This window comes from Pagrus pagrus (assembly GCF_965226575.1).
Source record: "Pagrus pagrus genome assembly, chromosome: 4".
Taxonomy (NCBI): domain Eukaryota; kingdom Metazoa; phylum Chordata; class Actinopteri; order Spariformes; family Sparidae; genus Pagrus; species Pagrus pagrus.
In genome coordinates, this window is record NC_140188.1 from 11,179,553 (window position 1) to 11,194,160 (window position 14,608).

Below are 14,608 nucleotides of genomic sequence, written 5' to 3' on the forward strand. Positions count from 1 at the left end.
AAATGGAGCCGTGTTTGTTAAAACATCATGACATGTTTACGTTCTGTACGATTCATGTCTGTTGTACACTCGCGGTTACCAAACCAGCGTCAGTGCGTGATGTATAATGTGAGGAGACATAAATCAGACATGATGAAAATGACTCATTTACACATGGATCATTAATGACAGTAGGGGAAGCGTACTACTTTTCTCTCTCAGAGGAGTGTTGTGGTCAAGACCACGCAGACGCAGTCCACGTCATGACCAAGACCAGCGCGAGTCCCACAAAGCATGATACACAATAAAATGTGGAATATCTGAACTATAGATAAATGAAGTTTCCTCTTCATTTCCTTTTTGTTGCCACAAATATTATATGTCTGTATGTATGTATGTACCATGAGGAATATCTTGATCAAATAATCAAAAATCAACATGCAGTGAATTTTATGTGTTCTTTCTTTTCTATGAGCAAACAAACACAAAGTAGCTGAAATCAACTTAACCATTTTTATTCAACACTCTTTTTCCATGTTTTCAATCCAACATAATACAAGTTCTTGTGCAAGCGTTTGCAATCATTTCTGGGTGACTTGTCTTGTCTCATAGAAACCATCTTTAGTCACAAGTGCAGATGGTATCAAATAATTACTCAATGCAGTGATATCCCTGCAGATGTGGCCTTGACTTGCCTTGAAATAAATTCCAGAGTCTTCTTTGTCCGAGACTGAGACAAGACCGTGACCTCTATAAAGTGATCTTGAGACCGAGACTGATCTTGAGTACTACAACAGCACCTCAGAGTGTCAGTCCCTTTGGGCCAGCAGACCGGACCTTGGACACAACTGTTGGCCCATAAACAGCCAAAACTCCATAATAATTTATTTAGAATTGAATTCAATCTACACAATAACATTTTTTCCATGCAATACGAAAGGGATGGATCCAGGATTTTTGTTCTTGTGTCTTCAAAGTTGCATGATAGAGCGTTTCATGCCGTTTTCATTAATTTCTCAGCTAATAATTAATGGATGTTGATGAAAAAAGCGTGGTTCAAAATTAGGGTGATAAAGGGCTGTCAAGTTTGATATTGGATTAGGGTTGGTTGAATTAAAGGGGATCCTTACATACTCAAATTTTCTTACTATCTATTAACTTTTTTTTCTCTCTCTATACTGTGAAATTTCTATTCTAGACTGAGCCTAATATAACCCAATTTCCCCTCGGGCCACAATTAAGTATTTCTGATTCTGATGCTGTTGGCAGAGGGAAGACTGCTGCACCAAAACTTTAAATGCACAGAAACACAAACAACCCACAAGTGAAAAACAGCTAATAACTGGGGCAGAAATTTCACGGGACCGGACTGAAATTTAAAAAAAGGTTCACGTGATAATTAGGTACAATATGATCTCCCAACAAAAGATGTTCATCTTATTCAAACAGCTTGAATCTTGATGCTTTATTGTGAAAATCACTGAGGCCCTAAGATGGAAGGACAGCCCGGGCTAAGTAATATTTCAGAGAAACGGTTGCAGGATGAAGAACTGAATGTGTTTCGCTCAACTTTTACATAATCTGTAAACTGCTGTTCCATGTAGAAAAACACTGTTTGATGCAAAATGCAAATCCTCCTTTTTTTTGATCCAAATGTTTTTTTCTCGTTTGAACTCTTGCACTGCAGCCTCTGTTTGATTTGACTGTTTTGATCATATTTTCTGTGTGAAAATGTTGGTGACACAGAAACGCTGCGTGATACACGTCTCTTCCTCAATAACGGGGGAAAAATTACCGATGTTGTATTATGAATCTCACCTGTAGGAGACTACAGGTCTTGCAGAAAGGCTGGCAGCAGCGACGACGCTGAGGAGAAACGTCTCTTATCAAACCTCCCCGGTCATACTAATGACATCTGGAGAGGCTTACCGACAGGAGCGTCACTTGCTAAGGTCATTACTCTGCCTGGCTTCAACTCTCAGTCATCCCAAAGAGCCAATTATTCCAGGGTTTGACAGATCGCCCAGATTATAAAACACTGTTTGGCCTCATACTCCGCTTGCTAGGTTGTTTCTATTTTGGGCGTCAACACCCCCAAGGTATTAATTCTAATGGCAATCGCCTCGCCACCACCAGAGGGACCAAAGAGAGTGAAAATTTGATCCACAAACTAAATTGATGTTACAGCTGCTATAAACACTTGAGGGCAAGAAAACGAAGCAAAGGGACTTATGGAAACGACAAAGGCCACCGCTGGAGGATTAGATGTAACATATACGGCGAGCAGATCAGGTGAAGCACAGAAAACCGTGACCTTTAAAATATACTCTAACTTTTCACGCAAGAAATTAATTAAAATGTACGGTGTATTGTTATTTTGTGTAGGTTTGTTTAGACTTTTGTGCAATAAAAAGCTTTTAGGTCATCTCTGAAGTCGTGCTTTCACTTGGTAAAGCGGTTCTACCTGCAAAGAAACAATCAAGGCTCAGATTGAACACAGGAAGAGAAATCAAGTCCCACCTACTGTATAACCTCACTGCTCTGTGACAGGGGGTTAAAGAAGACGAAGGAGGGGATTATACTCGCCGATATCACTGATGCGCTAAATAGCAATGACCAGTCAGTATGCTTTCTATTGATCCTCTGTAAAAGCTACAATAACTTTGCGGTAATTTTGTCTTCTTAAGGTTCCTGAAGAAAAACAGCCATGTCTGAGCTTTCTTCACTGGGGTGGTGATGTGTGAAGCTGCGGTTCACGTGCTCGGGTGATCAATAAAGTCAGTCAGGTTTCCCTAAATGTCATTGCAATTCCTCTCATAGCTGGTTCAACTTGCTGCTGGTGCTAGAGAAAATAAAATAAATAAATAAAATAAAAAATAAAAACTAGAATGGCACTCCACATATCATACCAGCCAAATAAATACGCACTTTTCATCAAGATCCATGTATTATTCCCTGAGAAACTGTTTGAATTGGATTAATATCTACGAGATTTATGTCTCGTCCAGAGCAATTTTTGTTTCAGTTATCTGCTGTTTTTCGTTTGTGGGCGGTTTGTGTTTCTGAACATTTAATTTGTTTTGTGCAGCGCTTGCCTCCGCCTGCAGAGTCAGAATAAAAAAAACACTTTATTGATCCCAGAGGGAGAAATTGGGTTACATATATATTGGATTAGAGTTGCTCCTTCCAGAATAGAAATATCACAGTTATGAGAAACTACAAGATAAATACAAAATAGAGAATAGATAGGAAACAGAACTGCACTGATTAGAGCGCATACCTCCGCCAAGGCCCAAGAGTCCCCTTTTAATCCAATCAAGCCTACTCCTGTATCGCTCTAAAGTTTAAACCATAATTTAAGCTCATTAGATCTAGGATGTGCATCAACTTGCCTGATTTTGCCTGACGCCTGATATTTATCATCAAGACCCATATATTATTTCCTGACAAATTAATGAAAATTTCATAGCAATACATCCCGTAGATGGATGAGTCGAAACCAAAGCAGTGGACCGACCAACACTGCCATCCACAGCGCTGCTGCAAGCAGAGATAAAACTGTGATAGGATTTTGATATTATATATTTAGAGTGCCTTTAGGACGCCTCTCGCTGAGCTCAATAAAATAACTATACGGTATAAACCTCAGTGCCTCGAAACCACTCATAGACAGAACCCTTAAAATTCCAGGGTCACAAAACATTAAGGAAAGTCGTCAGTGAGAGGAAATAGAAAGGCAAGCTTTCCTTGAAGAGTGCATTACATGAGGGCGAGTAACATTACGGAGGCAGAGCGTAATGCAGTTTTAATCTGGAAGGAGGAAAAACTGCAGCCTGCGCGCTCGACTTGCCTCGCCACCACAGGATTGACCTGAGAGACCTTCTTTAGCCTCACATAGCCACGCCCGGAGCCTGCAAGGCCAGGTTACACCTCGAACCAGATGACATTGGCATTAATCTGGCCACAGCAACCCTCCCCTCCATCTGGCGAGACAGTCGAGCAACAGGAGAAAGGAGCAGGGATGCCTCTCGCTCCTCAATGAATACTAATCTCTCATGTGCGGCTCAGACAAAACAATCCTGCTTCCAAAGACACCAATTCTGTCCTTTTACACATAAGAAATCACCACTTCCACAGGGCTATCACCGGGCATTTTCAAACTAACCTATCACCAACAGAGCGTGGCAGAAAACTCATCCAACCCTATGACACCTCAGAAAAAAAATCCCATCTCCTATTGCTTTACTATAAGAGCCAGACAGGACTATAATCTTCCACCGTCTTAGTGCAAAACTCATCTGCAGCCAGCAGACAGCCCAGTTCCCACCTCGGCTAAGAAGTCCGAAGAATAAAGGTGATTTTTTTTCTTTACAGACCAGCAATTTTCACGCATTTTACCTTTGAAAATCAATCCTCCTCTTTGGATAAAAGCACTTTAAAGTGCTGATGAAACTGATTTTGTTCACAGTCATATTGTCCTCCTGCAATTACCTTTCTGACAGTGTTTTCCCGAGTAATTGTGATGAATTGCAGAACGCCTTTCTCGACCCATGAGCACCAGCATTAATAGGATTTCTTTGTCTCAGATCTCAAGATAAATGCCTCTTGGTGAATCAAATGTAGCTGCAGACGTTGGTTAGTGGCCCTGCGTTGTGTGTGTGTGTGTGTGTGTGTGTTTTTGATGCCGGGTCTCTGAAGTTCACACACGTGTTTCTACCAAGACCAAGGGTCTCATTTAACGACCTCATTAGTGTGTGCCATTTTCCCAGGGTGCACCTGGTCTAAATCGCCACGACCCTCGCCTACGCCTGGGGTGTAAATGACACACTCCTCTGAGATGCATCATTTATGGGCTTCGATCAGCAGGGAAACCTGGTTAGTACCAAAGCAACGCACCTCATTTGGATGCTTCTGCCTTCGCAGATCTTCTATGACTCAGATGCTTTAAAAGGTACCGTAAGCTGAGGTAAGACTAGAAGAGCACGATGACTTTATGGCGTAATTGGCAGAGTGGGAAGACTGGAAAGTGTCCCGATAGTCTCATCTCAGTGGTGGACGAACCCGGACTGGTCACCAGTAGCCACATCATTAGCCGCATGAGGATGGAGAGGTGACAACGGGTGAAACACCTGTCAGTCTACAGCGATCGCACGCTCAATCAGCCTGCGATTCATTATGAGTCACTGCACTGAATATATCCAAGTGTAATTCTATGACAAGCTCTCTATACAACCTCTAAATAAAATCATAATCACGATTATTTTGGTCAACATGGGATCTTATTTAAGAATACATATGTATGGTAGTCAATAACGTGACACAAATAAATGTTTGAGCCCATTTGAGTTGTGCCATGAATCACACATATGATGTTCGTGAATTTAAAAGATAATTTGCAAGTAAAGATGGTTCGTGACTTTGCCTCTACAGATCAAATGTGAGAAAAGAGTACTTCAATTGACCCTCCTGTACTGTTTTGCCGCTCCAAGCTTTGGTACTGTGACAGAACAGATAAACGCGCATCAAAATTCCCGCAGCGGCTGGTCCTGACAGGGGTTTTTGCCAACATGAGACCCGAGTGAGATGAACTACACAAGCCACAACCTGGCTGAGAGTGAGTTTGGGCTTTTAGGGAGGGGCGACGGCTCCTTGCTCTGAAGGGGGGCAGTGGGTTTATAACACAAGACAAGACGAGTATTGCTGTGAAACGCCTCAATTGAGAGAAACCATTCAAAGATACGGTACAGTGGTGTCCATGAAACAGTGACTCAACCTGAGTGTCTCTTACATACTGTACAGTATTTTCACGTCCTGTCACATTTCTTTGTATTTGACAAGAGAAGCTTGTTTCTTTTGGCATCTGCTGTCCGTTACGGCTGCATGAGAATGTTAATATCACACCAGATAAGGAGAACGTATCCTCTAGGGTTTTGCATATTACCAAGACTGTAATTATTTTTTCTTTGACAGACATCATTTAAGTTTCCCTCTGGTCCTATTTACAGTATCAGCCCCCACCTGTCTCTTTAATAGAGATACAGTAAACAGTCAATGTATTTTACCTTGTATAAACACTTTTGCTGTGAGGGGAAAAAATTCCATCTAAATAAATAAAATGGTAGAGATTTTTATTAAGCAGTTAAAGGTCAATTTTAAAAGGTCACTATACTGCTGAGTGACGCTATCTTATCATGTATGACAAGCAGCAGCCCTCTCTTCAGCTAATTTCAATAATTCAAGTACACCAGGTGGGGTCTGGAATAGCAAAATACATGCGAGTATACACATACTGTAAAAAAATAACATTTCACAGTCCAGTTGGTTCAGCTTTAAGAAACGTGCGGCCAGGTATAACAAAATTGCTCCAGGCTATCATAATGTGGAGAACTGGGTTTTAAATCCCCCCCCCTAATTTTGGAGGGCCACTACAAGCTGGGACAAAGCCTTAACGTGCGTCTTGTTTAGCTGAACCGATGGCTCTCTCCTCTTCCTCTAAAGCATTTCCAACTACTGGTACGTCATAATGCGCCAGGGGCACACTGCTTATCTCTACCTGTGCGGTGACAGCAGCGTTGCTTAACTGCTGCAGCTTGAATGCCTTTGCCAGCCCCTAGATTGCCTTTGATAATGATCAATAAAGATGATGACAAGAGATGCCTGGGACATACCAGGCGTTACTGACACTGTGCCTGTTCTTCCAGGTTTCCTCCCTCAAACACATGCAGGTTCGGTTAATTGGCAACTTTAAATTGCCCATACAGGTGTGAATGATTGTCTCTGTGTGTGAGCCCCGTGATGAACTGGCGACCTATTAAGGGTGTACCCCGATTGGCTCCAGTTTCCCCTGACCCTCTGAGGGATGAGCAGGTAGAGCTAATATGTGGATGGATGTGGAGGGGAAACTCATTAGGACACAGGTGCTTGCTTCTCTCTTTCTGTACATACTGTGAACATATACATAATACATGCTGCACTGACACAAGGTTGTCAAAATTATTTTTACTTGTGTTTAAAACCATAAAATATCTGCATTCAATAGTAATGGAAAGAAAAACTAAACAAAATCTCATGACAACCAAACTTAAATCTGAGGTATGCATACTGTGTTTAGGCCTCACTTCTCACAAGCCTTTGCATCTGCTGCAACTCCTTTCCAATGCACCCTCGCTGAAATGTTTCCCAGATAATTAAACTAATTGATTGGACTATTATTGATGAAGGCATCCTCCTTGATTGGTTGGACTGGGCTTCTGACAGATCTGATAATTCTCCCGCCCTGTTAAAGAAGTTGAACAGTTTAAACAAAGAACATGAAGACGTGATGATGATGCGAGTTAGTCATGGTTACGTGACGCCTCTTGGTTACAGTCAGAGTTTGAGTCACTTCTAAATGATTCGTGACGATGACTGGACTGTTACGAGTGTGCTGCGGACAGCAGATCATAATGCCGTACAGTACCAAAACATCAAAGTGCGTTTCCATTCAGCGAAAAAGATGCTGATTAGTTTTTGTGAACATAATGGGAAACATGCTGAGCTGTATTTTTCTGTTTGATGTTGAAGAAACATGGAGCGTTTTTCTGATGCGCATCAGCTAAAATATAATTGTATCACCTTTGCAGCGGCGAAGGAAACACAAGCTGCCGACTGCAACGGGGATGTGAAAACAAGCGCAATGATCGCATGCATAATATAAACAGAAATTGTTTTTTGCTGGAATAGAGACAGACTGTTCCTGTCACTTAAGAGTTGAAATAACTGAGTGTAAAAGTCTGTACTGTGTCAACGCATCCATCAACATTCACTCAGCACATTCAGACTTTCCTCAGAGTCACATTAGCTCACTGAGGCTGCACGCAAAGCTTCAATCAACACCTGTCAGCCTCCACTACAGTGGCTGTCACCGGATGGAGTGTGGAGCTGAACATGTGGCAGTTGTTGTCTGTGCAGGAACATAAAAATCGGAGTCGTCGTCGTCTTCATTTTTGCGGCGAGCGCGAGCCAATTAATTTGACCTAGATTTACATGAGACGATCCTTTAGGTGGCACCGTCTCCGTCTGCCTGCCTCTAATCGGTGTGTGCACCTCTGCAGGGGTCTTTCTGTGCGTTCGCGGCTCACACACAGCGGACTGCGGTCAATTAGGCCCCCGTGTTAAACCTCCCACACTGCGACAGCCTAACAAATGTAAGCGTTCGACCAAACTGGTGGCAGTTCACCGGTTTGAGTCAGAGAAGATAAATCGAGCTCAGTAAAGTGAGTCAGAGGATGTACAGCATCAGGATGTTTTCTCAGCAGCAGACTGCAGGAAGAACGACGGCTAATGTGTTCGCTTTTAATGTTTTTCAGCTTATTAGCCCGCAGGAGGAGAGAAATCTGACGCACTTTCTCTGAGAAGAGAGTCTGGTAAATAATTTAGGTTTATAAAACTAACTTTATGACGTTGTGCGATTCCTCAAATATGGCAGAATACTTTTTTGTCCTGTGCTGCAATGGACTTCAACTGGAAGAAATTTTATCGGACAGATAAATCATTGGCACAATAATGGAAAATGTACGTTATCGGTTATCGTATTGACTGAAAAAAGTCCATATTGTCCATCCCTAATAATCCCTTTTTTTCAGCCAATACTGGCCAATAATTACCTGCTTCTAGTGGCCGATACTGATAAGATAGAGATAGTTGATTTAACATTTATATCTCCTTCTTCTCTATGTTCACTGGTGGAGAGCAAACCAACTTTCACAGTGAAAACACCTAACTAAACACTTGTTAAGTCAGAGAAAGCAATTTGGCTTCATATCATCAGCTCCGTTTATTGGCTATAATTTCATTGATAACGATAAACAGTCAATTATATAAATCATTTCTCAATATGGTCCAATGTATATCATAAATTATATCTCTTCTTCGTAAGTTTACTCAGCTAAAGAAATATCATTAAGTTATCTGACATTTAAACTTCTCCTCAGACGATGGACAGTATTTAAGTCAACAAGTGAATGAATACAGCTTCTGAATGATTGAATGAAATAGACTATTACTGATTATCGAAATAGATAGCGATTAATATCCTACAGTTCTACAGCTCACTGTAGTGGACAACTAGTCAATCGATTAATCATCACAGCTCTAGTGACAACCAGATGTGTTGGAAACCTCTGGAAAACACAACAACAATTACAGCTACTTCCCTAATTTACCAAACTCCCTTCAAAAACTACTGTATTTATCCTTCTATTACACACAAACATATTGGTATCTTCAAGTACAAACTCACTGGCAGCTTTGACTTTGACTTGTACTCCTCCACATCCTGTATCTTCCAGATCTCTGCATGCCTAAGACTCTTTATTGCCAAACTCCGTTCGCTGCCGAGGCCAGCCAAAGGGAAGCTTTGCACTGATAGTTAATTCTCATGCAGCACCCTGCCGGGAATGCTGTTTGTTTCAATCCTGGACCCTGACCGACTAATTTCTTGTTTAGTTAATCATGCGATACATAATCAGAATTACCCTAAGCTCTGTGAGTTATTCTGTGAAAAGGGATATAGCTGGCTGGCACACATCAGCCTGCACCAGAGCCAAGATGGTTCCTTATAAACCAGCCGTCAGTGAACACAATCAGCTGAGGACATGACGATATTTTAATAGCTGAGGCCACAGAGAAAGGCATTTTCACAAGAGGGGGGGGCTGACGCTGGCATGCTAACCTAACTCTATATCCAGTCAGCTGCGAGTCACCTTTTCACTGTCCTCAGGCCAATTTGAGCCATCTTATGGGCAGCGGCACAACTAGAGTGTGACATACTGCTGTCAGTGATTATAACCCTTTTAAAAAATGTGCGGCAAGTGTCTCAGATCATCAAAAACTAAATGATCCTCTGGGCAGCAAAGTATGAACAGATTTATTTTAGCGTTTAATAGCCAATTAGCTACGGGTCCTCTCATGTAAAGCCAATGAGCTGCTCCATTTCATCAATACCAGCTGGAGCTACTTTCGGACGGACAGTTTAGTGCTGCAGCTTCTTGATTTACTAATTATGACGTTTCACAGATGGGATTGGTCTGTTTTGACGGGCTTAGCTGCTGTCAGATGTGTGAATAGAGATCCATCATGCAAACTAAGAAATCCATTCGATCATCAGAACAGGAAGCAGACGAAGTAGCTCAACAGCGAGCCACAAACTGAATTCATTCATCTGTCTAGTGTCATTAAGCAGTTACACCAAATCAAAGAGAGGCAGATATGTCACGCCACAGTGGCTTCCATGCAGAATCCCATAAGGAAAACACATATTTTAAGCCAGGTGTTCTTTAACAGAACAAACACACTTTTCTAGGGTACTTCAGCGTTCAAAAGTAAGTTAAAGATGGATTCAATGTCCTATCTTTGTGTTTTCCCGTGCTGTCTATCAGTAAAACTGTGTGTGAACCAAACAATGGTGAAATGTGAAAAGAAATCCATCATGCAAACTAAGAAATCCGTTCAATCATGAGAACAGGAGGCAGCTGAAGTTGCTCGTCAGTCAGCTGCAAACTGAATTCATTCATTCGTTTCATGTCATTTAGCGTTTACTCCAAATCAGTGAAAGGCAGATATAGTCACGTCTCATTGGCTTCCATGCAGAAGCCCATAAGAAAATCACAGATTTTAAGACAACAACGACTTTATATGGAATTATAGCGTTCAAAAGTGATTTAAAGATGGATTCAACATCTCTTTTCCAGTCCGGCCCCTCAGTGAAACTGTGTGTGAACCAAACAATGCAATGTAAAAGAAAACCATCATGCAAATGAGGGATTTGATCATCAGAACAGGAGGCGGCTGAAGTTGCTCATCAGTGTGCTGCAAACTGAAATCTTTCTTTCATTTGACGTCATTTAGCAGTTCCACCAAATCACAGACCAGCAGATATAACGTCACGCCACAGTGGTTACCATGCAGAAGTCCATCATAAAAACAAAGATTTTAAGCCAGCTACGACTTTCGAAAGGATTTAAACCTTCAAAAGTAAGGTAAAGATGGATTCAGTGTCCCATTTCTTTCTCTTTTACAGTGCAGCTCCGTGTGTGAACCAAACAATGCTGAAACAGAAAAGAAATCCATCATGCAAATTAGGAATTCGATCATCAGAACAGGAAGCGGCTGAAGTTGCTCGTCAGTGAGCTGCAAACCAAATTCATTCATTGCATTACATTAAGCAGTTACACCGAATCAAAGAACGGCAGATATGTCACGCCACAGTGGCTTCTATGCAGAAACCCATAAGAAAAACACAGATTTTAAGCCAGGTGTCCTCTAAGACAACGTACACACTTTCTAAGGGATTACAGCATTCAGAAGTAGGTTAAAGATGGATACAATGTCCCGTTTTTTTCTTTTTCCGTGCTGCTCCTCAGCGAAGCTCAGATTGACCCAAACAATCCTGAAATGTGAAAAGAAATCCATCATGCAAATTAAGAAATCCATTCAATCATCAGAATGGGAGGCAGCTGAAGTTGCTTGTCAGTGAACCACAAACTGAATTCATTTCATGTCATTTAGCAGTTACACCAAATCAAAGGAAAAGCATGTATGCCATGCCAAAGTGGTTTCTGTGCAGAATCCCATAAGGAAAACACAGATTTTAAGCCGGTAAAAATGTCCCATTCATGTCCAGTGCTGCCCCATGGTGAAAGTGTATGTGAACCAATCAATGCTGACATGTGACAAGAAATCCATCATCAGAACAAGAAGTAGCTAAAGTTGCTCATCAGTGAGCTGCAAACTGACTCCATTCATTTCGGTCACAACACAGTGGTTACCATGCAGAATCCCATAAGAAAAACACAGATTTTAAACCAACTACGACTTTCCAAGGAATCACAACATTCAAAAGTGAGTTAAAGATGGATACACTGCCCCATTTTTGTCTCTTTTCCAGTGCTGCTCCTCAGTGAAACTATGTGTGTGAACCAAACAAATCCTGACATAAAAGACACACACACACACACAATCTCTGATTTCCACACTGGAGGAAAGCCAACATCTGGTAAGAAATGATGCAGCAGCACAGTTGACAGGAGCAAGATTGGCTGAGCCAGAAGAAGAGCCTTGAGGGCTAAACTAGCCTAAACGATGCCGAATGTGAGCTGATAAGAAACAAGAAAATTACGGCAATTTAACAAATCCTGTCAATATTTTTGTGTTTGTTTGTGATCGTGTGGGGTAAGAGCATCCAGCTGGATATCACTCTCAGTTTTGGATCCAAATAAGATGATTAAAGGAGGGAAATTGTTAACAAAAAGCTGCACAAAACACATGAATTGTAATGTTTCTATTCGCCAGACATTTGGAGATATTCCACCAAATGTATTGACATTTGCTCAGTCAGTCATCGCATCCGTCGTCAACAACAACAACGTGCGTGCAGAGCCGTACCAGCCAAAAGCCTGAATGACCATTGTGTGCCCATCAAGTGACAGCTGTGATTTCTTGTCCAGAATCTTTAAAATGACGTCCCCGCTCTTCCAGGTAGTCTTGTGTGCTTTCTACGTTATTTTTACCCTCGCAAGGGAAAATAAGCATCAAAAGGAAGTCAAAATAAAAGCAACAACATTCGACTTCCTTGAAATTTCAGAGCTCAGTCAACCGTGCAACAACATTATGCCCTCTTAAGATGGAGAGTACTCTGCTGTGCGCTTTAAAAGGGGACCCCTGGTAGAAAAACCACGAGCAGCAGCAGCAGCCACAGCAATAAAAATTACATGTTTCATGGATTGTCAGCTGTGCTTGTTCCTGCATTCGGATTCAAAAATTTGCTTGAGGAGGGAAGAAAGGAGGGAGGTGGGGTTTTTATTACAGATTGACATGTGAGGCATCTGAGCAGGCTAATAATATATAATAGTGGTAGTTTAATAGTTTGAGCATGCATTTGAATTAATCAGGATTTAAAGCAAAGTGAAAAATGCAGCCAAGGTTAAAGGTCATGCAGGTATAGAACAAACTGCTTATTTAATATGTTTTATTGTACTTTACTGGCTTCAATCATCATAATTCACCTTTAACACTCACATCAGCTTGTTCTTTAAGAATTAAGTTGCATAAAAGAGAAGTTTTGTTGTGTTTTTATTCACTAATTGGCTCAAAAGTGGAGTTTGATGACAGGAAAAGCGCTAGAAATTAAGGTTTCATCTTATTTTTCAAGCTGAATCTCCTTTGAGATGTTTCTCATCAAGCAGCCAGTGGACTCTCGTGTCACTCTGCCTTTTAATCCCCGTCGAGTGAATTAATTAGCTTACCTTGAAGGATCCACATTAACATCAGCGTGGCTCGGAGTCTTGTTTTTATCTCCATGGCGCAACATCCAGCGCAAAAAGGCAGCTTCCCTTTCAAAGTTGAGCCCGAGCCCTCTCCTCGCTCCTCGGCCGCTGCCTCCTAATTGTCTCCAGGTAACAATTAACAGAGAGCAGCGGGGAGACGTCCGCACGTGAAGCCGCCTCTCCTCTTCCCATCCCGCCTACAAGCTGCGGCTGACATCGCGGGGGGCGCACCGGAGGCTCGGCTCGCCTTCACTTTGGTACAAAAACCAACAGGAGGGAAAGAAGCGTGCAGGTGTTTCTGTCTTTTCTTCTCCTTTCTGTATGTTCAGGCCACTTCTGCTGCCCGGCTGCACTTCAGCGTGTGCTGCTCTCCTCTCTGCTCTCCTCTCACGGTGTACCAGAGGACTGAGGGAGCTTATTCACCTGCCTGCTGCTCTGTGACGCCCCCTGCCAACACAACGCACACTGCACCTCCTCAATAAACTCACAGACACTGGAGCCTGTATTAGGCTGCTGCACAGGTAAGTGGATTTAAAGGGGCATTCTGTAGTTTAATCAGAAGAGGCTGAATTTTATGCCTCAATAAACTGTGAAAATGTGTATCTGTGAGTGTGATTTCAGATGATAGTTTCTGTTTTGCTGTTTGTGTTTTAATTGTTCTGTCTGTATCTTCTTGTACATGTGTATTGTTGCGTTTGTGCTAGGGACGGGCACTTCAATAAGCTCAGGCTGCTGAATGATGACAGTCTTGAAAAACCTGGCAATGCATTTTTGATTCGTAATTCACATGTAGTTTGCTATTTCTGATTTAGATTGCAGCAGCATACAGATTATATGTTTTATTAGTGTCATTTAAACAATATATTTTAATATTCATGTGTCCGTTAAGGGTCGGTGTTACTGATAACTATAACATTTGTGTAGTACCATGAACTGTGATATTTTCTGAGATCGTTTGGTGATTGTCTCTGAGTATTTTTGACAATATTGTAGGTTTTATTTGTATTATATTCACCCTTTGCTTTGATATCACTGCTAAAACTGATGGAAGAAAATTAATGTTTTGTACTGACCAGCATAAAAAGAAATAAAAAAAAGTTAAACTATTACACACGATGCGTTTCCTCTCTTCAACTGACAATAGAAGTAAATACTGATCGTAGAGTGTAACGGCTGTAGAAAAATGACACAATCCATATATAGATTGGTTCCCTATAAACCTCGCTCTCGCTACAGTCTGCCACTGGGCTCGGTCATTATCCCCAGGTAATAATGGACCAGCTGGAATAAACTCTACACTGTAAAATGATAGAAAATAACTCCAT

The 14,608-nt window shown here is 41.6% G+C and overlaps 1 protein-coding gene across 1 annotated transcript in view; it reads right to left on the reverse strand.

Moving 5' to 3' along the window:
- Positions 1-13,688, reverse strand: part of esamb (endothelial cell adhesion molecule b) — a 42,928-nt gene extending 29,240 nt beyond the window's left edge. The window contains exon 1 of the mRNA XM_084351732.1: positions 13,263-13,688. Coding sequence (XP_084207858.1) covers positions 13,263-13,317 — 55 coding nt within the window. The 5' untranslated portion in view covers positions 13,318-13,688. The remainder of the gene's footprint in view (positions 1-13,262) is intronic.
- Between the last annotated feature and the right edge of the window lie 920 nt (positions 13,689-14,608).